This window comes from Mustelus asterias, chromosome 25 (genome assembly GCF_964213995.1).
Source record: "Mustelus asterias chromosome 25, sMusAst1.hap1.1, whole genome shotgun sequence".
Taxonomy (NCBI): Eukaryota; Metazoa; Chordata; class Chondrichthyes; order Carcharhiniformes; family Triakidae; genus Mustelus; species Mustelus asterias.
The window spans coordinates 12521004-12544379 of NC_135825.1; the positions used below are offsets into that span (position 1 = coordinate 12521004).

The 23376-nt window shown below is 45.9% G+C and overlaps 1 protein-coding gene across 1 annotated transcript in view; it reads left to right on the top strand.

Annotated features, from left to right (window-relative positions):
- LOC144511795 (polymeric immunoglobulin receptor-like) overlaps positions 1-23376 on the top strand; it is an 84631-nt gene that overhangs the window by 17384 nt on the left and 43871 nt on the right. The window contains exons 4-5 of the mRNA XM_078242131.1: positions 12777-13091; positions 17632-17955. Coding sequence (XP_078098257.1) covers positions 12777-13091; positions 17632-17955 — 639 coding nt within the window. The remainder of the gene's footprint in view (positions 1-12776; positions 13092-17631; positions 17956-23376) is intronic.

Sequence of the window (23376 nt, forward strand, 5' to 3'; positions counted from 1 at the left end):
GCCCTATTGTTTTTGCATTCAGAAATATTCCTAAATATTTCCTAATCTAAGTCCTTTCCACCACTTGGGGGTTTATTCTGGAGGTACATGAAGGGTGGAATTCACTGAGAGCCCAGGCCACCATCATTACTGTTAATAAACAGGATATTGTGGGGAGTGCACCCTGTGATACTCAGCTGCCCATCAACAGTCTTCAGCCCCTGCCCACTGAGCACAGTTCCTGGGAAGGTAAAGCCCTGGCTCAGGCTGATCTATATATTGTGGGTGGGTGACTGAATCGCTCCTGAGCAACTGGGATGAAAGTGCTCCCAGGCAGGAATCGTGCAGCAGGAGTTTGTCTTGCAATTGTTGGTCTCAGGGGAAGGGACAATTAAAAAGCTGCTCAGTGCGTGCCTACGCGGATATGGTTTTGACACAGAACCTGTCACTTTACAGGATGTTGAACTATTTGCTCAGATATTCATCGAGGGTGAATAAACAGTTAAATTAGCAGCTGCAGCTGTGAATCTACATCACACATTCAGCGCTCTGTGGGAAGGGGCGATGATGAATCTTCTTGTCCTACACTTGCATCATTTTATAAATTTTGTATTCAAGCTCAGAAGTTTCCAACCAGGGGGTCCCTGAGAATGTTTCAGGGGGTCCGCTGTTAAAAGGCAGACACAATTCACTTCATTTATCGAATACATGACTGTGTTGGTGAACAAGTAGAAGCTGATTAAACTGTCACAGTGTCAGAGAATCGTAGAAGTTTACTGCCTGGAAATAGGCCCTTCGGCCCAACTTGTCCATGCCGCCTCTTTTTTTAACCACTAAGCGATTCCCAATTGCCTGCATTTGGCCCATATCCTGTTTTACCCATCATACCCATGTAACTGTCTCGATGCTTTTTAAAAGACAAAATTGTAACCTGCCTCTACTACTACTTCTGGCAGCTTGTTCCAGGCACTCACCACATTCTGTGTGAAAAACATTGCCCCTCTGGACACTTTTGTATCTCTCCGTCTCACCTTAAACTTCTGCCCCCTAGTTTTAGACTCCCCTAACTTTTGGGAAAAGATATTGGCTATCTAGCTGATCTGTGCCTCTCATTATTTTAGAGACCTCTATAAGATCACTCCTCAGCCTTCTAAGCTCCAGAGAAAAAAGTCCCAGTCTATCCAGCCTCTCCTTATAATTCAAACCGTCAATTCCCGGCAGCACCCTGCTAAATCTTTTCTGCACTCTTTCTCGTTTAATAATGTCCTTACTGTAGTAGGGTGACCAAAACTGTACACAGCATTCCAAGTGTGGCCTTACCAAGAACTTCAACTTCAACAGGACGTCCCAACTCCTGTATTCAATGTTCTGACCAATGAAACCAAGCATGTCAAATGCCTTCTTCACCACTCTGTCCACCTGTGCCTCCACTTTCAAGGAGCTATGAATCTATACCCCCAGATCCCTTTGTTCAATCACCCTCCCCTTCGCCCGACTGTTAACTGAGTAAGTCCTGCCCTGGTTCGATCGACCAAAATGCATCACCTCACATTTATCTAAATTAAATTCCATCTGCCATTCATCAGCCCAGTGGCCCAAGTGATCAAGATCCCATTGCAATCCTAGATAACCTTCTTCTCTGTCCACTATGCCACCAATCTTGGTGTCATCTCCAAACTTACTAACCATGCCTCCTAAATTCTCATCCAAATCATTAATATAAATGACAAACAACAGTGGACCCAGCACCGATCCCTGAGGTACACCGCTGGTCACAGGCCTCCAGTTTGAAAAACAACCCTCTACAACCACCCTCTTCTGTCTTCTGTCTTCTGTCATCAAGCCAATTTTGTACCCATTTGGCTACCTCACCCTGGATCCCGTGTGATTTAACCTCATGTAACAACCTACCATGCGGTACCTTGTCAAAGGCCTTACTAAAGTCCATGTAGACAACATCAACTGCACTGCCATCATCTACCTTCTTGGTTACCTCTTTCAAAAACTCAATCAAATTGGGGCGGCAAGGTGGCACAGTGGTTAGCACTGCGGCCTCACAGCGCCGGGGACCCAGGTTCAATTCCGGCCTCGGGTCGCTGTCTGTGTGTTGTTTGCATGTTCTCCCCGTGTCTGTGTGGGTTTCCTCCGGGTGCTCTGGTTTCCTCCTACAGTCTAAAGATGTACGGGTTAGGTGCATTGGCCATGCTAAATTGACCCTAATGTCAGGGGGATTAGCAGGGTAAATGTGTGGGGTTACGGGAATAGGGCCTGGGTGGGATTGTGGTCGGTACAGACTCGATGGGCCGAATTGTCTCCTTCTCTACTGCAGGGGTTCTATGATTCTATGAAATTTGTGAGACAGGATTTTCCTCTCACAAAGCCATGCTGACTGTCCCTGATCTGTCCTGGTTTCTCTAACTGCCTGTAGATCCTGTCTTTCAGAATATCTTCTAAAAACCTACCCACTACAGATGTGAATCTCACCAGCCTGCAGTTCCCAGGCTTTTCCCTGCAGCCCTTTTTAAACAAAGGCACAGCATTTGCCACCCTCCAATCTTCAGGCATCTCAGTTGTGGCTGTCGATGGTTCAAATATCTCTGCAAGGGGACCTGCAATTACCTCCCTAGCCTCCCACAATGTCCTGGGATACACTTCATCAGGTCCCAGGGATTTATCTACTTGGTGCGCTTTAAGACTTCCAGCACCTCCTTCTCTATTATATGTACACTCCTCAAGACATCACTATTTATTTCCCCAAGTTCCCTAACATACATGCTTTTCTCAACAGTAAATATTGATGAGAAATATTCATTTAGGATCTCACCCATCTCTTGTGGATTCGCACATCGATGACCTTGTTGATCCTTAAGAGGCCCTACTCTCTCCCTAGTTAATCTTTTTCCCTTTATATATTTGTCGACGCTCTTTGGATTCTCCTTTGCCTTGTCTGCCAAAGCAATCTCGTGTCCCCTTTTTGTTCTCCTGATTTCTCTCTTAACACTACTCCGACACTCTCCATACTCTTCAAGGGATCCACTTGATTCCAGCTGCCTGTGTATGTCATATGCCTCCTTCTTCTTCTTGACCAGGGCCTCATCCAGGGTTCCCTAATTCTACCAGCCTTGTCCTTCACTCTAAGAAGAATGTGCTTACCCTGAATTCTGGTTAACACACTCTTGAAAGCTTCCCACTTACCAGGCATCCCTTTGCCTGCCTACAGACTCCCCCAATTAACTTCTGAAAGTTCCTGCCTGATACCATCATAATTGGCTTTGTCCCAATTTAGAATTTTAACTTTTGGGCTCGATCTATCATTCTCCATAGCTATCTTATAACTAATGGAATTATGGTCACTGGTCCCAAAGTGATCCCCCAATAACACTTCTGTCACCTGTCCTTCCTTATTTCCCAAGAGGAGTTCGGGTTTTGCCACCTCTCTAGTCAGGCCATCCACATACTGAATGAGAAATTCCTCCTGAATACACTCAATAAATTTATCTCCATCCAAGCTTATATCCAAGGCTATGGCTGACACTCAACTTTATCCATATATATTCAGATGGCATGGTGGCACAGTGGTTAGTACTGCTGCCGCACAGTGCCAGAGACGTGGATTCAATCCCCGACTTGAGTCACTGTCTGTGTGTAGCCAGCACATTCTCCTCGTGTCTGCGTGGGTTTCCCTCAGGTGCTCCAGTTTCCTCCCACAGTCCGAAAGACGTGCTGGTTAGGTGCATTGGCCATGCTAAATTCTCCCTCCGTGTACCCGAACAGGTGCCGGAGTATGGAGACTAAGGGATTTTCACAGTAACTTCATTGCAGTGTTAATGTAGCCTACTTATGACACTAATAAATAAACTTTAAACTTTTATTATCTTTTTCCATGTCAACTTTCTACATTTACTGCAACATGTCAGACACAGAACATCGGGAATTACAGATACAGGAGGGAATCTCATTCAAATAACTGTTCCATCTCCTGAATATGAAGAAAGTTGCAAAGAGTGTCTCCAATCCCAGTGTCATCGATATTAAACAGAACGTGATCTAATCACAGCTCCATTCAAAGAACAGGAAGCTGTTGAGAGAGAGTGAAGCAAGAATTCAAATTTCTCAGATCCATTGAGGATCTGGGACAATTAAAGACACCAACAGATTCAGTTCCAGCCGGACACTGCAGAATGAGCGAGGAGAAATGGTAAGACCAATGGTTCCAGTGAATCAGGGTCAAGAAACAAATACAGAATCCGGGTTTGAATTCCAAACTCTATTGCTGACACTCGGACTCTGTTGACCTGACTGCAGAGGGTTCAGGTGCTTGTTGACAGAGCCAAGGGCAATGGATCCCCAAATGTGTCCAAGTGCTCCAGTGGAGTTTATCCAGCGTGTCAGGGACATTTCCCAGTACGGATCACTGCGATAATTCTCGCTGGTTCAGACTCCAGGTAATGTCTCCAGTGCCTCGATCTCCTCCCATGTCACAGAGTTGCTCTTCAGCCAGGAACTGGGGAAGCTACCTTCAGCAGAGTGGGTGGAGATACACAGGGCCAATGGCAGGGTATCAGCATGGCTGATACTCTCAATGCTCATAGAAATCATAGAAATCATAGAAACCCTACAGTGCAGAAAGAGGCCATTCGGCCCATCGGGTCTGCACCAACCACAATCCCACCCAGGCCCTACCCCCATATCTCTACATATTTACCCGCTAATCCCTCTAACCTTCACATCTCAGGACACTGGGGGACAATTTTAATGTGGCCAATCAACCTAACCCGCACATCTTTGGACTGTGGGAGGAAACAGGAGCACCCGGAGGAAACCCACGCAGACACGAGGAGAATGTGGAAACTCCACACAGTGACCCAAGCTGGGAATCGAACCCAGGTCCCTGGAGCTGCGAAGCAGCAGTGCGAACCACTGTGCTACCGTGCCGCTCTGAATTTTAGGCTTGACGTGGAAGTGTGATTAGCGGCCTGGAGGCGGGTGTGGTATCCACTGCAGTCCCTGTTCAACCCCCTGACCCCCATTCCATTCTGGCCGGCCAGTGGGAAACGTGTGGGGAATGTCTCACTATCACCTTGCACAGGTGGCAGCAGGGCATGTGCCAGGTCCAATGGGGTTTCTGGGGGAGGGGGGATTTGAGAGTGGACAGGGAGCTCGCTGAGGGCTGCCAAGATGTGGTCAGAAGCCTCAGGGACCTGTACAGAGTCTGTCCATGCCTGGAAGGATATTATCTATTGGAGCAGCAATGATGGCTTCAGGAGCTGCATCCCATGCCAGGCAGGGATACAATGCCCGTGGGCACTCTGCTCCCCAATTTACCAATCAATGCCAACGTGTTCTTATCGAGCCTGTTCTCCATTGTGAGAAGCAGCCAGAGTACATGCACTGTGACTTTGTAATGATGGTTGCAACTCACATTTACTCTTCCTCCCTCAGAAGTGCCACCTTCACAACACCAGAGAGACTACAGGGTCCCTCCCTTGATGCCCGGGAAGGAGCTGCTCACAGATGCATCTATGTCACATTCTCCCTCTGCACCAATCACCAGCGCAGTCACAGGCATGTCGCTGTGCATTCGTGGATGAGATCAGCTGGTGTTGCACAGTGGTGAGGGCACATCACACTCACCTGATGAGCTGGCAGAGGCAGAGAGAGAGGCACCTGAAGAAGGAGCGACACTCCGAAAGCTTGTGCGACCAAATAAACCTGTTGGACGTTAACCAGGTGTTGTGAGACTGCTTGCAGAGGCAGAGGGTCCAGTGGCAGCCCAAGGATTGCTGGAGACCAGGAAGTTGTTGAGTCCGAGGCAGATGAGGAGCCTTTGAAGTCGTCCATCAGGTGGCAGCTGCTGGATTTCCAACAGGATGCACAAGAAGATCTGGAAAAGGTCCCTGAACATCTGTGTGCCATTGGGTGCGGCATGCGGAGTGTGAGCACTGCATTGACCCAGCACTCTGAACACAGCCGCTTCCATAGAGAGAGTGGCGACAGTCATGGACAGATATCTCCAGGAAGTTACTCAGAGGCTTGTGGTATTGTGTTCAGACCTGCAAGCCAGCACACTGGCCGTGACCTCAGCAGCTCACTGCGAATGAGAGCGATGCGTGAAAAAAAAGCTGTTGTTTTTAATACTTAGGGGGTTTTTGTATTGTTCTGTGAACTGGGCTTGTGGCTGTGTATCTCTATAAGTGACTGATTCACTTAAACTGGGACTAGTAACCTGCAGGAAAAAGGATATCAAAGAAATCTGGGTGTGCAAGGAATGCACTTGGAGTAAATCTGGCCAAGCTGAATTTTCAGAAAGTAAATAAGACATGGGTAGAAATTTGCATCAGGAGATAAAGAAGTTTTCTTGTGTTCAGTTGCCAAATTTCAAAGGGAAGTAAAAGGTTTTGCAATTTGGGAAATGTTCCTAATAAATAATGCAAAGTTATTCCATTTCATTTAACCCAAAAGTGATGTCATATGTGCTGAGAAATAGAGATTTTGAAGAAGTATAAGGGGAAATGTAAGCAGATAAAAGAGAAAACACGGGGGGGGGGGGGGGTGATTCTCCCATCTCGCTGCACTGCTCTGTAGTGCCCAGTGGGGAGGCCATTTTGGGGGCTTCTTGCTGGACACTACGGCCTCCGGGAGTCTCCATGCGCCAGATTTCCGGCACCGTCAGCTCTGCGCGATCTCTGGGGCGGAGCTGCATAATTTATTCAAATCACCATTGAAATCCTATTTAAATATCATTAGTGGGATCGGGACTGAAGTCTCCGGGCCTGTTAGCCTCTTCCCCACCCACCAGCAGTGTTTCACCCCAACGGGGTTTATTATGCCCCCCCCCCCCCACCCCGCCACACCCCCTCCCACACACACTTGCGGGGATTTGGTGGCCCAACCTTTCTGGAATGAAGAGCGGTGGGGGGGGGGGTGTGGGGGTAATCAAGGCCCCCCAGAATGTGACAGTGGAATCTCCCACTCAGTCAAAGCCTGCACCAACTACACCGGCCAGAGCAAGGCTGCCAAGGTAATCAAGGTAGACAGGGCATCAGAGTCAGCCAGCTGCCTCCAACCCAGCTGCCAGCGATGGGGAACCACTGAGACATCGAGCTCACAAATGGAAATGTAAGTCACTATGATCACCGTCACTACCCCTGGGTATGCCCTGTCCCACCAGCGGGCAGATCCAGCAGAGGCGGCAGTGGCACATTGGTACGCTTTTGGGAGGGAGTTTCCCTGGGAGTCCTCAACATCGGCTCCGCACCCCTTTAATTGTGACGATACTTTTCCACATTCTGCATCCACCAGCTGAACAAAATATTGCGAGATGGCGCGATTATGTCACCCTTCTCATGCCATTTCCGGGGTGATCAGGAGCGCCACACCCCCAACTCCAGAACGTAAAATTCAGGTCAATGTTTAAGCAATGTGTCATTCACCAGGATCACTCATCGCCATCGATGTCATGGGAAATACACGGCCCCATGTCACAGGACGTTGAGTCGTTGTATCCTCAATTTGGAATTGAGTCCTCCTCCCAGTTACTCAATCACAGTTTCCTTTCACCCAGAGCCTTCTCTCTGTGCATTGAGATCCTTTCCTGACTGAATTCTGCCTCAGAACGTGTGTGTGGATAAATGGAGCAGGGGGTGTTCTTCTGCTGCACATCAAGGAGCTCAGATCTCCTCACCCTGACAGGATTGTTACTCTGTACGAATAACAAGATTCACATTCAGCAAATCAAAACAAAATATTCATAAATCTCCATGTTCCATTAGTGAAATAACTCACATCAGGAAAAGAAATACTTGTTTCACTGAGGGCTTCATGATAATAACAATGGAGGAGGGCGTGTTCTCTCTCATAGAAACATAGAGACTAGAAGCAGGAGGAGGCCATTCAACCATTCGAGCTGACTCCCCCATTCATTTTGATGATGGCTGATCATCAAATCCAATATCCTGATCCCCTCTTTCTCCCATATCCCTTGATCCCTTTCGCCCCAAGAGCTATATCTAATTTCTTCTTGAAATCAGACCACATTTTGGCCTCAACTACTTTCTATGGCAGTGAAGTCCACACATTCACCACCCTCCGGGTGAAGAAATTTCTCCTCACCTCAGTTCAAAAATGTTTACCTCTTAAACTCTGACCCCCGAATTCAGGTCTCCCCCACCATTGGGAACATTCTTGGTAAATCTATCCTTTCTAACCCTGTTAGAAATTTTATAAATTTCTATGAGATCCTCTCTCACTCTTCCAAACTCCATTGAATATAATCCTAACCGACTGAGTCTCTCCTCATATGACAGAACTGCCATCTCAGGAATCAGCCGGGTAAACCTTCGCTGTACTCCCTCTATAGCAAGGACATCCTTCCTCAGAGAAGGACACCAAAACTGCGCACAATACTCCAGGTGCGGCCACACCAATACTCTGTAGAATTGCAGCAAAATATCCCTATCCCGATACTCAAATTCTCTGGCTATGAAGGTCAACATACCATTTATCTTCTTTCGTGCGTGCTGTAACTGTGTGCTTACTTTCAGTGACTGACACATGAGGTCTTGTTGCATATCCACATCTCTCAATTTACACCCATTCATCTGTCTTCATATTGCTACCAATTGGATAACCTCACATTTATCCACATCATACTGCATCTGCCATGCAGATGCCCACACACTCATCTTGTCCAAATCACGCTGGAGCATCTCTCCATCCTCCTCACAGCTCACCCTCCCACCCAACTTTGTATCATCTGCACATTTGGAGATAATACATTCAGTTCCCTCTTCCAAATCATTAATATATAACGTGAACAGTTGGGGTCCCAGCACAGACCCCTGTGGAACCCCACTAGTCACTGACTGCCAATCAGAAAAAGGCCCATTCATGCCAACTCTTTGCTTCCTGTCTGTTAACCAGCTTTCGATCCATCTCAGTACATTACCTGCAATCCCATGTGTTTAACATCGTAAAAATTGCGGAGATTGTCATCTCCACACACAGTCAATTATAAAACGTGGCTTGGGTCAGTATTATTCATAGGCTCTGACTTTTTAACATATTTTTTCCAAATTTTACATTCTTTCAACAATAATTACTTTTGTTCTTCTGCTGTTCTTCAGGTTCTGAGGAGCCAGATTTTGTGAAGTGTCTGACTGCGGTTTCATGACCCGATTTCCTGCACTCTTCTTCCTCATTTAATTTTCTGATACAATTCATTTTTGACACTCATTTCAGCGTGAGACACAGGAGCTGGGGGACTGACGACAAGCACTGATCTGATCTCCAACAAAATGATGTGGATTTTGATTCTCCTCATTTGCTCTCTGCCCGGTGAGTAACAGCCAGAGCTGGATAGTCAGATAATCAGTGTTAGTTTAACTCTCGTCCGCAGGTTATACAAATATATGAGAGAGAGAGAGAGAGATGTTTAAATATTTGGAGACCTGTAAAAGCACAAAAGGAAATTTTGTGTTGAGGTGGGTAGAGTCTCCGGGGAAGAGTCTCCGGGGCAGATTCTCCGACCTCGCTCACAGCTGGGATTTTCCCATCCCACTGCAGCGAACGGAGATTTGTCTGAGCTTCTGATTCCCCGTCCTCTCTGGCAGCGGCGGTGGGACATGAACAGCCTGAGGATTCTGGCCTTCCGGCTCCTGCTGTTGATGGGAATGGAAGATGGGATGTCGCGATGCCAAACAGGTTAATGATCAACCTGCAATTTCTTCCAATACAGTGAAGGCAAGAGGGAGAGATACTCAAGCAGCCATGTCTTGATGTGGAGTGGTGTCCCTCATGCTGTAGTCTCTGGCTTCAGGCTATTGACCAGTTCTTGGAAGAACACGCTATTGGGAACAGACACACACATTTGCTGTGTCTGCTTCATCTTTCTGTAGATTTGGAAAGTCGTCTGCATTTAAAGGAGCAAATACTCAGCAAATATAAATTGCTAATATGTGTGAGATTTTGTGCAGTAACTCCTTGTGATTATATTATTGCACCATGGAAATAATTAGCAAATAAGCAAAACAGCAACATTCATTGTGAATGGGAATTTGAGGACAATTTAATTTTTCAAAATTTAGATGAGCCACATTTTTAAAATGAAAGGCCTTTTTTATTTTGTATTTATTTTTAATTTTTTAGAATTTTTAAAAATGTAATCTGATGTCCAATTTATACTGAAGGCTGCAGTATTAATAACCCCACAAATATGTCTCAGCTTTGTGAAAGTTTAAAATAGGGGCAGCACGATGGCACAGTGGTTCGCACAGCTGCCTCCCAGTACCAGGGACCCGGGTTTGATTCCGGGCTTGGGTGGCTGTGCGGAGTCCGTACGTTCTCCCCGTGTCTGCGTGGGTTTCCTCCGGGTGCTCCGATTTTCTCCCACAGTCCAAAAGACGTGCTGGTTAGGCGCATTGGCCGCACTAAATTCTCCCTCAGTGTACCTGACCAGGCGTCAGAGTATCACGCCGAGGGGATTTTCATAGTAACTTCATTGCAGTGCTAATGTAAGCCTACTTGTGCCGAATAAGTAAACTTCAGAGTTGATGAGATATTATTTTACGAATCTCTGTCAGTGTCACTGTTCCTCACTGGTGGATGGTTGATCTATATTACTTTTCCCATAAGAAACATTTTTTTTCTAATTGTTTAACTTTAAGTAACTGGATTTTGGTTAATCGTGCTGTCCATTTTAACATTCCAAGATTACGCTGCAGTGAGGTTTTGGTTAATGACCTCGGTGCCATTAATGATGAATATAATTTCAAACAAACACTGTTACACTCCCAGTCCCAGCTACACTCAGCCTCTCTGTTAACTCATCTCTAATCTTTCCCGTATCTTTTTTCTCATATTCTCATATTTTCCCTCGAGTACTTTAATTATTTTGGAACCTCCGTCCTGTCATTTATTGTAAACTCTTTCCTCGTGAGTTCCTCTCCCAGCAAGGCCATTGGTTTCATAACTCTTCAAGCCAAGACCCCCCATTACTTGGGGTGATCCTCTTCTACACCTGGGTCCAATGTGCCAGGAATCTGAACACTTTTCTCCATGAAGCATCCCTCCAGAAAATGATTCCTTTTGTTATCTAATTTTTTTCTTATCCAGGTGACACTGGGAATAATCATGTGTTTATTCCCCTCCAGTTTAAAATTCAGCAAAGGAGGGCCAAGGGATTGATTCAGAAGGGGAAAATAGAATCATAAAATCCCTACAGCGCAGGAGGAGGCCATTCGGCCCATTGAATCTGCAACGACCACAATCCCACCCAGGCACTCTTCCCGTAACCCCACATATTTACCCTGCTAATCCCCCTGACACGAGGGGCAATTTTGCATGGCCAATCAACCTAACCCGCATCTTTGGACTGTGGGAGGAAACTGGAGCATGCGGAGGAAACCCACGCAGGCATGGCAAGAATGTGCAAACTCCACACAGACATTGACCTGAAGCCGGAATTGAACCCGGGTCCCTGGCGCTGTGAGGCAGCAGTGCTAACCACTGTGCCACCGTGCTACCCCAAAGGCATTTTTTTTTTAACTCATTCGTGGGTCATGGGTGTCATTGTCCATCCCTTGTTGCCCTTGGAGGGCAGTTGAGAGTCAACCACATTGCTGTGGATCTGGAGTCACATATAGGCCAGACCGGGTAAGGAGGGCAGATTCCCTTCCCTTAAGGACATTAGTGAATCAGATGGGTTTGTCCGACAATCGACAATGGTTTCATGGTCATCAGTAGATTCTTCATTCCAGATATTTTTTTTTATTGAATTTAAATTCCAACATCTGCCGTGGCAGGATTTGAACCGGGTCTCCAGATCATTGGCTGAGTTTCTGGATTAATTGTCTAGCGATAATACCACTGGGCCATCACCTGCCCTTAAGTATGAGTATGAAACTAAGCTGGCAGCGAACATAACTGACTGTAAAAGTTTCTATAAATATGTAAAGAGAAAAAGATTGAGAAAAACAAATGTAGGCCTCCAACACTCAGAAATGGGAAAGTTCATAACGGGGAACAAAGAAACGGCTGATGAATTAAATTTGTACTTTGCTTCAGTCTTCATAAAGGAAGATATGAATAAGGTAGCAGAAATACAGAGAGAAACATGCTTAAGTGAGGAGCTGAAGGAAATCAGCATTCATGTCTAACCCCCAACGCACCCCCTGGCAACACCCCTAAATTCTCAGGTCTAAACAAGGGTCTAAAAGTTAAAGTTTATTTATTAGTCACAAGTAAGACTTACATTAACACTGCAATGAAGTTACTGTGAAAGTCCCCTAATCGCCACACACCGGCACCTGTTCGGGTCAATGCACCTAGCCAGCACGACTTTCAGAATGTGGGAGGAAACCAGAGCACCCGGAGGAAACCCACGCAGACACGGGGAGAACGTGCAAACTCCACACAGACAGTGACCCAAGCCAGGAATCGAACCCAGGTCCCTGGCGCTGTGAGGCAGCAATGCTAACCACTGTGCTACCGTGCCGCCCCATGTCTATTTCTGTGTGCAAAACCTTTTGATGAGTGAAACCCCACAGTGTGAGGCAGAACCCCAATTTCCAGCTCCCCTACACTCTCCCAGCTCCTACCTGTGAGTCAAGAAAATACCCCAAATGTTTCAAAAGTAAACCGTTAACTGTGAAACACTTTGGGACACTCTGAGATTGTGAAAAGTTTCTATTTAAATGATTACGTTAATCACAAACTGCATGGAATTTAACTCATTGGAATGTCTGTGTTTGAATGAAGCAGTCATTTCCTGTTCAATTCCTGAAATGTTGTCTCCTCAGTTTCAGATGCATTGTGGGCAGAAACGAAAGGACCAGGAATTGTGGGAAGATCGATCACAGTAAATTGTCACTATGATGCATGGTGGTACAAGGCACATTTTAAATATTGGTGTCACGGCACAACTCGCCAGTGTAAAGTTGTAGCAAAGACAAATTGGCAAAATGGAAGAATTTCAATCACAGATGACAAGTCACGAGGAGTATTTGTTGTCACTGTGAAGGATCTTCGCTCAGGAGATGCAGGATGGTACAGCTGTGGTATTGAAAAAGCTGGTTTGGATCCAATGTGTCCTGTCGAGCTTCAAGTATCTGACGGTACATTTCTCAGTCATTATCTTTATTCATCTCGACTGAAATGTTTGATCCATGTTTTATCCGTGGGGAAACAGAGACAGCTCTTATATCCCGAGCAGTGCAGAGTCTGGCAGCTAGAGGGCAGCGGTCGGGGAAACTGACTTATGTTCCATAAATCCAATGTCGGGAGCTCGCATTCAGAAAAAAAGTAAAATTCAGACAAAACAACAGTTTCATGGTCATCAGTAGATTCTATATCCCAGTTACTTTTTATTGAATTTGAATTCTGCCATCTGCCATGGCAGGATTCAAACCCAGGTCCCCAGAACATTCACTGAGTTTCCAAATAGTCTCGCAATAATACCATTAGGCCATCTCCTCCCCTCCAAAGAATTTAACAAGATCCACAGGCTTCCTGATATAATGGGTGACTCAGGATATTGAGGTCAAACGAACAGAGTTCAACTTTACAAGTGAATTAACCTGGAGTTGTCATGTTGTTTGGATGGTAAAAGCAGCCTCTTTATTAACTGTTGAGACATTGGCCTCGATTTTCATTCCGGAGGCAGGTCCGGAGAATTTGGAAAATTCCCAACTCAACCTGCCCGCCTCGGGAGAAACTGCCCACAAATGACGGGATCATCATTGCTGCGGGGGCAGGGGTGGGGGGTGTTGGTTGTGGACTGGATACAGGCCAGCTGGCAGAGGAAGATATGCACAGAGAGTCAAAGTTTAAAGAAAGTTTATTTATCAGTCACAAGTAGGCTTACATTAACATTGCAATGAAGTTACTGTGAAAATCCCCTAGATGGCTACACTCCAGCACCTGTTCGGGTACACTGAGGGAGAATTTAGCATGGCCAATGCACGTAACCAGCATGTCTTTCAGACTATGGGAGGAAACCAGAGCACTCGGAGGAAATTCATGCAGACACAGGGAGAACGTGCAAATTCCAGACAAACATTGACCCAAGCCGGGAATCGAACCCAGGTCCCTGGCACTGTGAGGCAGCAGTGCTAACCACTGTGCCACTCAGTCTGATGAAAGGCTGTTTAAAATGTCCGCCTCATGTCATAGGACTTTGTCCCAGGAAAAACCAAGGGCCCTCCAGCCATCATCCCTCATAGCCCACAAAAGATGTGGATGGACGGAAAGGGCTTGGCTGGAAGGGGTAGTGGGGGCATAGGGGTTGGGTGGAAGGGCAGAGCAGAGCTCTGACTGGGTGTGGGTAAAGGGGCATTTGCTTCATGAGATCACATGGAGGGTGGCAGAGCGGACGAGGAGGACCTTTGTTTTTAACTTCGCTTAACTTAAAACGACTTGGTAAAAATTCTGCTCATTATCCCGAGCAAACCTCCAGATCAGAGTCAAAATCATCGCTATTTCCACAGGGGTTTCTTGAGATTTGTTCATGGGTAATGTTTTGATTTTAGGAGCCTCTATTTTGATTTTTGGGTGTTCATTTTTCATTCTCATTTACTCCTTTACTCAGTGATGGAATTGTCAGATTAGATTCTGTATTCACATTCATTTTTAGGGTTTCTTCCTTGCGCGTGTGTTTGTCGACATAATTGAAACTTTCAATTTTAACTCTAAAGAAAAGATAATACCTGTTCATTTATTGTAAATAAATTTCCCATACTTGATTTCCAAACTGAAGATTCAAGATACTCGCCAGAGGTAACTGATTAGGAATGATTCTCAGATGTGCAGCTCCTGGACAGCGGGAAGGGAGGAGGTGAAAGTCATCATAAATCCTCATAAAATCCCTACAGTACAGAAGGAGGCCATTCAGCCCATCGAGTCTGTACCGACCACAATCCCGCCTCCTATCCCCTTAACCCATACATTTACCCTGCGAATCCCCCTGACACTCAGGTCAATTTAGCATGGCCAGTTAACCTAACCTGCGCATCTTTGGACCGTGGGAGGAAAACGTAGCACCCGGAGGAAACCCACGCAGATGCGGGGAGAATGTGCAAATTCCACACAGACAGTGGCCCAAGGCCAGAATCGAACCTGGGTCCCTGGCGCTGTGGGGCAGCAGTGCTAACCTGTGCAGGTGTTGTAACTCCTGCTCCTGAATGGGAAGGTGTTTCCTCCACATTGCTAAAATTAAACTCATTGTAGAAATATCTGTCTGCTGTGCGGTTTGACAGTGCGACAGACTGACTGACTGACATTCTATTTTCACTGTCCAAGATCAGTTTATGTTTCTGCTGTCTGAGAATCTATCTGTGCTGCATCTCTCTTCGGAAAGCTGGTTTCAAAATGTAACATTTGACAGTGTTTTTACCAAACCCCCTGATCGTTGCAAAAACAGAAAAATGCTGCAAAATCTCAGCAGGTCTGACAGCATGTGGAGAGAGAATAGCGCCAACATTTCGAGTCTAGATGACCCTTGGTCAGAGCTGGCGAAGGGTCATCTAGACTCGAAATGTTGGCTTTACTCTTGCTCCACAGGTGCGCTCAGTCCTGCAGAGGTTTTCCAGCATTTTTCTGTTCTTGTTTCAGATTCCAGCATCCGCAATATTTTGCATTTATCTCCTGATTAGCCCAGCACCAAAGAAACACACTTGCTAATATTCTGTGTCAAATGAAATACTTTCAGATTAAAAAATGGGTCTGTTGCAATCAGCAAAGTGGATGGAACCCATTCCGCTCTGTCGAAATTAAGTTAACTGGAAGCTGACGGTCTCTGGTTTTGGGTTTTACTAAGTTTATTGGAAAACTGCCCATTTCAGAAGGTGCTTCGAGATTTGGTAAATAGGTGCAGATTTTTTATTGTACAGCAAGGTGAAGAAGTAAAAACTCACACAATTCTGATCATCATTGCCTTACATTCAAAACTCATTGGCTGCCTCATGACACCAGCGGTAATCAGCTCAGACCAGGGGCTCTATATATTGTTCGAGAGCATTAAGCAGCAAAGAACAATAGTTATTAAGAATAACTATAGTTTAACAATGTAAACCTGGACAAACGTATCTCAAAATCTCATTCAACATATGTGATCAGGACATGAGTTTGCAACACCTGTTTCCTGTGCTGCACACCAACCTTTTTCCAACCCACAACCTAAAATATCTAGTTCCTCATCAGAATGGAGAGAGCTCCAGACACATAGGGTGTGATCTTACCACCTGTTCACGCCACGCTCCCACTGCAGCGGGAAGGGAAAATCTTACTGGCATGAGCAGTCGGAAACTTCCGGCCGTAGTTCCGTTCCAGGACGACACAACTCACGTCTCACATAATGGATTGTAACAGGTTTGGAAATTTAAAAGGCTGAATGTGCCAATTCAGTGTAAGAGCTTTAACTGTTTACATGCTGATTGCGAAGAACTCAGTCAGACAGATTTCACTCAGTTTCCACAGGAAACACTTTCCGTTCGGTTGAAATTAAGTTCACTGGAAATTGATGGTCTTTGGTTTTGAGTTTTAATAATTTTATTGGAAAACTGCCCATTTCAGCAGGTGCTTCGAGATTTGCGAAATAGGCACAAATCTTTTATTATACAGGAAGCTGCAGCAATAAAAACTCACACAATTCTGATCATCACTGACTTACATTCAAAAGTGAATGCGTGGACACTCGACACGAGGAAGAAATTTCCCAATGGGGCCTCATAAGGGTCTTGTTGCCATGCCAACTGGGGTTTTCAGTTGGCAATGCAGACAGGCCACATTGCCCGGTCTGGATCAGGGTCAGGCAGCTGTGGGATTTTCAAGGATAAAGTAAACTCACCCGGGCTTGCCCCTCGCTGTCTCCATTCTCAGATCAGCAACTCCCACCTCAGCCAGGTGAGACCCTCCAGCACCAGGACCCCACCCACTCTCCCTGATTGGATGGTGAGCTCAGTCCCTGGCCTTTAATTGGCTGGAGCAGTGGAGATAGCAATGGGCATGCCTAAAGTGTGACGTGCGGTGTCTGGACCCAGACTGTCTCCCGTGTCCCGTTCCCAAACCCTGATTAAATATTTTTTTTAATTCATTCACGGGAGTTGAGCATCGCTGGCTGGCCAGTATTCATTGCCCATCCCTAGTTGCCCTTGAGAAGGTGATGGTGAGCTGCCTTCTTGAATCGCTGCAGTCCACATGCTGTGGGTTGATCCACAATGCCATTCGGGAGGGAATTCCAGGATTTTGACCCAGCGACTGCGAAGGAACGGCGATATATTTCCAAGTCAGGATGGTGAGTGGTTTGCAGATGGTGGTGTTCCCATGTATCTGATGCCCTTGTCCTTCTGGATGGAATCAGTCATGGATTTGGAAGGTGCTGCTAAGGATCTTTGGTGAATTGCTGATCTTGTAGATGGTAAACAATGCTGCTACTGAGTGTCGGTGGTGGAGGGAATGGATGTTTGTGCATTTGGTGTCAATCAAGCGGGCTGCTTTGTCCTGGATGGTGTCAATTGTGTTGGCATCCACCCCATGGAGGGGTAGATGTCAGATTCCAACATGGCTGACCATGCCTGAGATTCTGAAGGGCAGAAAGTGGGAGAGTGTTTGATTTTTAGATGTTCGGTCAGTATCTAAATGTTTGTTTCTCCCCCACAGAACCCGTGTCTGTTCCTGCACTTAAATTTCTATCACCATCAAATGCCTCATGTTCTGGGGGCTCAGTGTCCGTCTCCTGTGAGTCTGTCCAGGGATCACTTCCCATTCGGTACACATGGTATGAAAAGACCCCGTCTGAAGATTCAAAGATCTCTGACGCCAATAAACTGGATCTACATTGTCAATCCTTCACACAGCAACATCATCAATATTACTGCACAGCCTCAAATAACCAGGGAGAAAAATCCAGTGAAATGGTGAATGAGTCAGTGATCAACAGACCAGGGGAGAATTGCAGTTATGTGATACAAATAAACAGCATTGGTAAGTGTGACTGTAAATAAACCATTTGGTGATTGAATTTTTGAAGAAATGTTTCTCTCATAAGAGTTTCCGGCCAGAACGGGATTTGCACCCACAGTGGACAGGCCCAAATAATCACCCGTCCCCCACCCCTACCCCCACCTCCACAATGTCTAACTCTTGTGTCTGGATGGTGAATGATGTCAGAGACAAAAGAACAAAGGGAGGAATTAGGAGCATGTAACTAACGCAAATCGATATGGGACGTGTGTAATGCCCAACTCAAATAAGATGACAAACAAGTTCAATAATCCTTTATGAAAGAAGAGTGAAGAAAGCAAATTAATGAGGGTATGAGGAAAGGACAATGAAATGAGGTTAACTGGGGAGATCTTCCAGTGAACCAGCATTAAAGTGATGGCAGAATCTCCTCCCTCTGGGCTAGAAAATTCCATCATTCCAGAAAATTACCTTGTCCTAAAAATTAAATGTTTCAAATTCCACCCCCCCCCCCCCACCCCCCGCCCCCACCCCCGCAAAAAATATCCCTGCTTACAAAGAACAAATAAAAGTACAGCACAGGAACAGGCCCTTCGGACATTCATCCCCTGCCAATCATGATGCCCCAACTAAATTTTTTTTAAAACCTTCTGTCCTTACTCAGTCCATATCCCTCCATTTGGTCCCTATTCATGCACCTATCCAGATGCCTCTTAAATGTTGTTAATGTGCCTGCTTCCACCATCTCCTCTGGCAGCGCGTTCCAGGCACCCACCACTCTGCATGAAAAACTTCCCCCAAACATCTCCCTTAAACTTTCTCCCCCTCACCGTGAATCTGTGCCCCCTTGTAATTGACACTTCCGCCTTGCAAAAAAGCCTCTGACTATCCACCCTGTCTATGCCACTCATAATTTTGCAGACCTCTATCAGGTCTCCCCTCAGCCTCCGTCTTTCCAGTGAAAACAATGCTAGTTTATTCAATCTCTCCTCATGGCCAACACCCTCGAGACCAGGCAACATCCTGGTGAACCTTCTTTGCACTCTCTCCAAAGCTTCCATGTACATCTGGTAGTGTGGCGACCAGAACTGCACGCAATACTCCAAATGCGGCCTAACCAAGGTTTTATATAGCTGCAACATGATTTCCCAACTCTTGTACTCAGTGCCCCGGCCGATGAAGGCAAGCATGCCATATGCCTTCTTAATCACCTTGGCCACCTGTGTTGCCACTTTTAGCGAACTGTGGACCTGCACGTCCAGGTCTCTTTGTATGTTAATGTTCCTGAGGGCTCTACCATTGACAGTGCCATTCATGCCTGAATTTGATCCTCCAAAATGCATCACCTCGCATTTGTCCGGATTAAACTCCATCTGCCATTTCTGTGTGCAAGTCTCCAGTCTATCTATATCTTGTTGTATCCTCTGACAATCCCCGGCACTATCAGCAACTCCACCAACCTTTGTGTCATCCATAAATTTACAAATCAGACCACCCACATTTTCCTCCAGATCATTTATATATACTACAAACAGCAGAGGTCCCAGCGCTGATCCCTGTGGAATACCACGAGCTACAGATCTCCATTCTGAAAAACACCCTTCCACTTTAGTCTATGTGAATGTTGCAGTTTTGTTTTCTGCAGAGTGGGAGGAACACGTTTCCCAGTGGTTGTTCTGGTTAAAAACAAGCGCAAAATGGCCAGAAAGCGAAGAGAATTCCATTTGCCACTGGAGATTGTAAGAACTGCAAAAGCAAAGCTATTTCTTTCTTACATTTTGGAACAAATGATTTACTAAAATGCTCTAAGATAATCAATGCCGACTGGAGGGTGGTTGGAGGAAGGGTGGATAGGAGAGGGTCTCCCACCGGCAACGTGGACCATTATAATTAAACTGGTTTGTGGTGTTCACGGCCAGTGAGTGAAGATTCCCTGCGTGACTGCAAGCTCAGAATACTGACCCCAAGTGACAGGAAATGACCGTTCTCAATGATGGCAAGTGACGGTTTAATGTCTTGATGAGAAATTGATGACAAAAAGGGGAATCTCTGGATTGAAATTCACCAATCTGAGCTCATTACCTGACCCATGAGTAACTGTCTACCACCAACTCTCAGATATGGGAAATAAAATGAAATTTCCAGTAAAAATTGGCCAGATATCAGCCGCTTCTCTATTGCGACCAGACGGGGGGATAATTACACAGAAATCAGACCTTTCCTCAAGCACTGAAGTTCCATTTCACAATGACGCTCTCTCAGTTGACTACAAGTGAAAATGAGGTGAATCTGAATGTTATTCTTATGTTTCAACAGAACCTAAATATTCATGTGAAGTTTCTACAACAGAATCACCAACTACAACACATTCCACAAGTACAAATATCATTTCCACTGGTAGCTACAGCGAATCTTCAGAGTTGGAAAATGATGAAAGGTACAATGTTCTCATTGGGGGTGTACTGATTAGCACGGATTTCTATGTAACGGATGAAATGTTCTTTAACACATTTGGCCTAAAGGAGACAACGTTGTTTATTGTTTTGTAATGTGGCTGATCAGAATGGAAATGGTGGCCGGGCTCACATCGTGCTGTTGTGTCAGCATTCTAATGAAGGTCCAATTCTTTGTCATTGGAAATTACAAATAAGGGGCAGAATTGTCTTGCCCAGTGTTTCCCACTGCACAGCTCAATGGGAAGCCAGGCCTTATCTTCCATCCAATAGGGTGGCATGGTGGCACAGTGGTTAAAACTGCTGCCTCACAGCGCCAGGGACCCAGGTTTGATTCCCGGCTTGGGTCACTGCCTGTGCGGAGTCTGCACACTCTCCCCATGTCTGCATGGGTTTCCTCTGGGTGCTCCGGTTTCCTCCCACAGTCCAAAAGACGTGCTGGTTAGGTGCATTTGCCATGCTAAATTCTCCCTCAGTGCACTCAAACAGGCGCCAGAGTGTCGCAACTAGGGGATTTTCACAGTAACTTCATTGCAGTGTTAATATAAGTTTCCCTATGACTAATAAATAAACTTTAATTTTTTTTTACTGTGCAATTAATTTTGTATCTGGGGGTTTTGCACCATCTTCCCTGGCAGGGTGGGCTTGAGGGCATGTGTCCCACTATCATATCCGGGTGACATATTGTAAGGGCATCAGGTATCACTGAGTTATCATTGAAGAAAGAGGATGGATCTCTTGAAGAAAGAAAATGGACCTCCAGAAACACTCTGAGGCTGGAAGATGGACAGTGTCACTGATGCTGGAAGACCCACCTGATAGATGCTTCGCCCACCCATTGATATGGTGTTCCAGGAGCCAGGGTCACGAGCGGACTCCATCACAACCTCTGAAGGCAGCCCCAGGCCTTGTTCAGGTCTTGAATTTTCATGCCACGCTGGACCAGACGTGTTCTGGACTGGTGTGTGTGTTCCCACTGGCATAGCAGAGAATTGGACATCGGGGGGAGTTTCCAGTTGGCCTTTCATTTGCATCCCAGCAGCGAGATGCAGCTTAGTTACATGCCTGCCTCCAGTGGGATTCCTGATCTGTTTTGTTGGGCGGGCGTAATTGAAAGATCCTGGGTGGGATTCTCCGGCCACACCCGTCCCAAAACTGGAGAATCCCGCCCGAGTTTAATGGACCTTTGTGTGGTCCCCCCCCACCTCTCACCCCAACCCCCCACTGCCCGCTACGATTCCCGTGGCGGGCGGGATGGAAGAATTTACCCTCCCTCGCTTTAAATTTACGCTGGGATGAAATTCATTTTTGCATCTCCCGCCAAATTTTCCCTTCTCCCACCCACCATTGATCCCGCCAGGATGGGGGTGAGCATGGGAGAACTCCACACATAGAGTGAGCGTCTGTATTGTGTTGGCTTTCAGGTGGTGTTTTTTGCATTTGTTACCTTGGTCAACTCACCGGTAACCTTGGCCGGAATTCTCCAATCTCACCCGCGGCCGGAATTATCCAGTCCCACTGCTGTGAATGGAGATTTGGCCGAGCGCCAAATTTTCCATTCTCACCGGCAGTGGTTCCAGGGTGCGCGAGACCGGAGAATTTGAGCTCTAATCTCACGGTGTGTGATGAGTTGGTATCAAGCTTACATTGCCGCGATCTACACTGACAGAGTAGTTGCTTTTCTGCTGGTGACAGGGAGGAATTAGGGTGATTTATCCAAACAATCACTGGAATCGCTGGTATGTGGGAAGCATCTTGCAGCATTGGGGTCTTATTCCCATTTTATTAACTCAAGCTGTCTGCAATCATCAGCACAATTGTGCTCTGATATGAACATTGAGGAATTGGGTCTTTGAAGTTACCATGGTGATAAAGAATAAACACCAACTAAATGTCCAGCGGAGACTGTTGGAAACAGACAGCCGGTAAATCCGCACCTGAGGAGATAATAGACACATTTATCATTTGGGTGTGGACACTTCACGCCCGAACCTAAACAAATCCATTCACCCCACAGATGCCGACTGACCAGGTGAGATATCCCAGAAACTTCTGTTTTTCATTCACATCTCTGGCACATGCAGTGTATTTATTTTGAACCAGATTAGCATTAATAATGTGAGAAGGGAACTTTACAGGAATAGGGCCTGGGTGGGACTGTGGTCGGTGCAGACCCAATGGGCCAAATGGCCTCCTTCTGCACTGTAGGATTCCATGATATGTTTTCTATGCAGTATTGAATGATTATGGATTTTACTTGATGACATTTCTCTGTGTCTGTTCTGTTGTATAAATTTAACAATGATGGTCATCTGAATATAAGATCTATATCGTGTATGAAAGTGTTGTTGCTTCTATTTTTTCACAGATGATAAGGTGAAATTTCCTGAGTGTATTAAGCAGAGCTCAGTACTGCACTGTCACTGACTGTGTCAGAGGTTGTGGCTTCACTTCCCCTGCAGAGGATGAGCACATTAACTCAGGTGGACGTAACAGATCCCATGGTGTCATTCAGAGAAGAGAAGGCCAGTTCTCCCTGAGCAATATTCAGCCCTAAAAGAGTCATCCTGACTCGAAAGGTTAACTCTGCTCTTCTCTCCACAGATGCTGCCGGACCTGCTGAGAATTTCCAGCATTTTCTGTTTTTAAAACAATGTATTTGCCCATTTATCTAATTGTTGTTTGTGGGAGCAGGCTGTGTGCAAATAAAATTGCCAGGTTTGTCACGTTACAACAGTTCCTGTGCACCAAAATGATTTCATTGTCTGTAAAGTGCTTTGGGATGTCCTGAGGGAATTAAAACAACTTTATGAATGCCACCCTTGAAATATTTCTTTAACCGAATGGCCATGAATCAATTGTGAACCTGCACTGACCCTTTCCTATTCTCTGTATCACAGTCTGATTCACATTGTGGTCGCAGTGCTGGGGGCCATTCTTATCGTGTTGGTTGTTTCTCTCCTGTTGTACCTGAGGCAAAACAACAAGG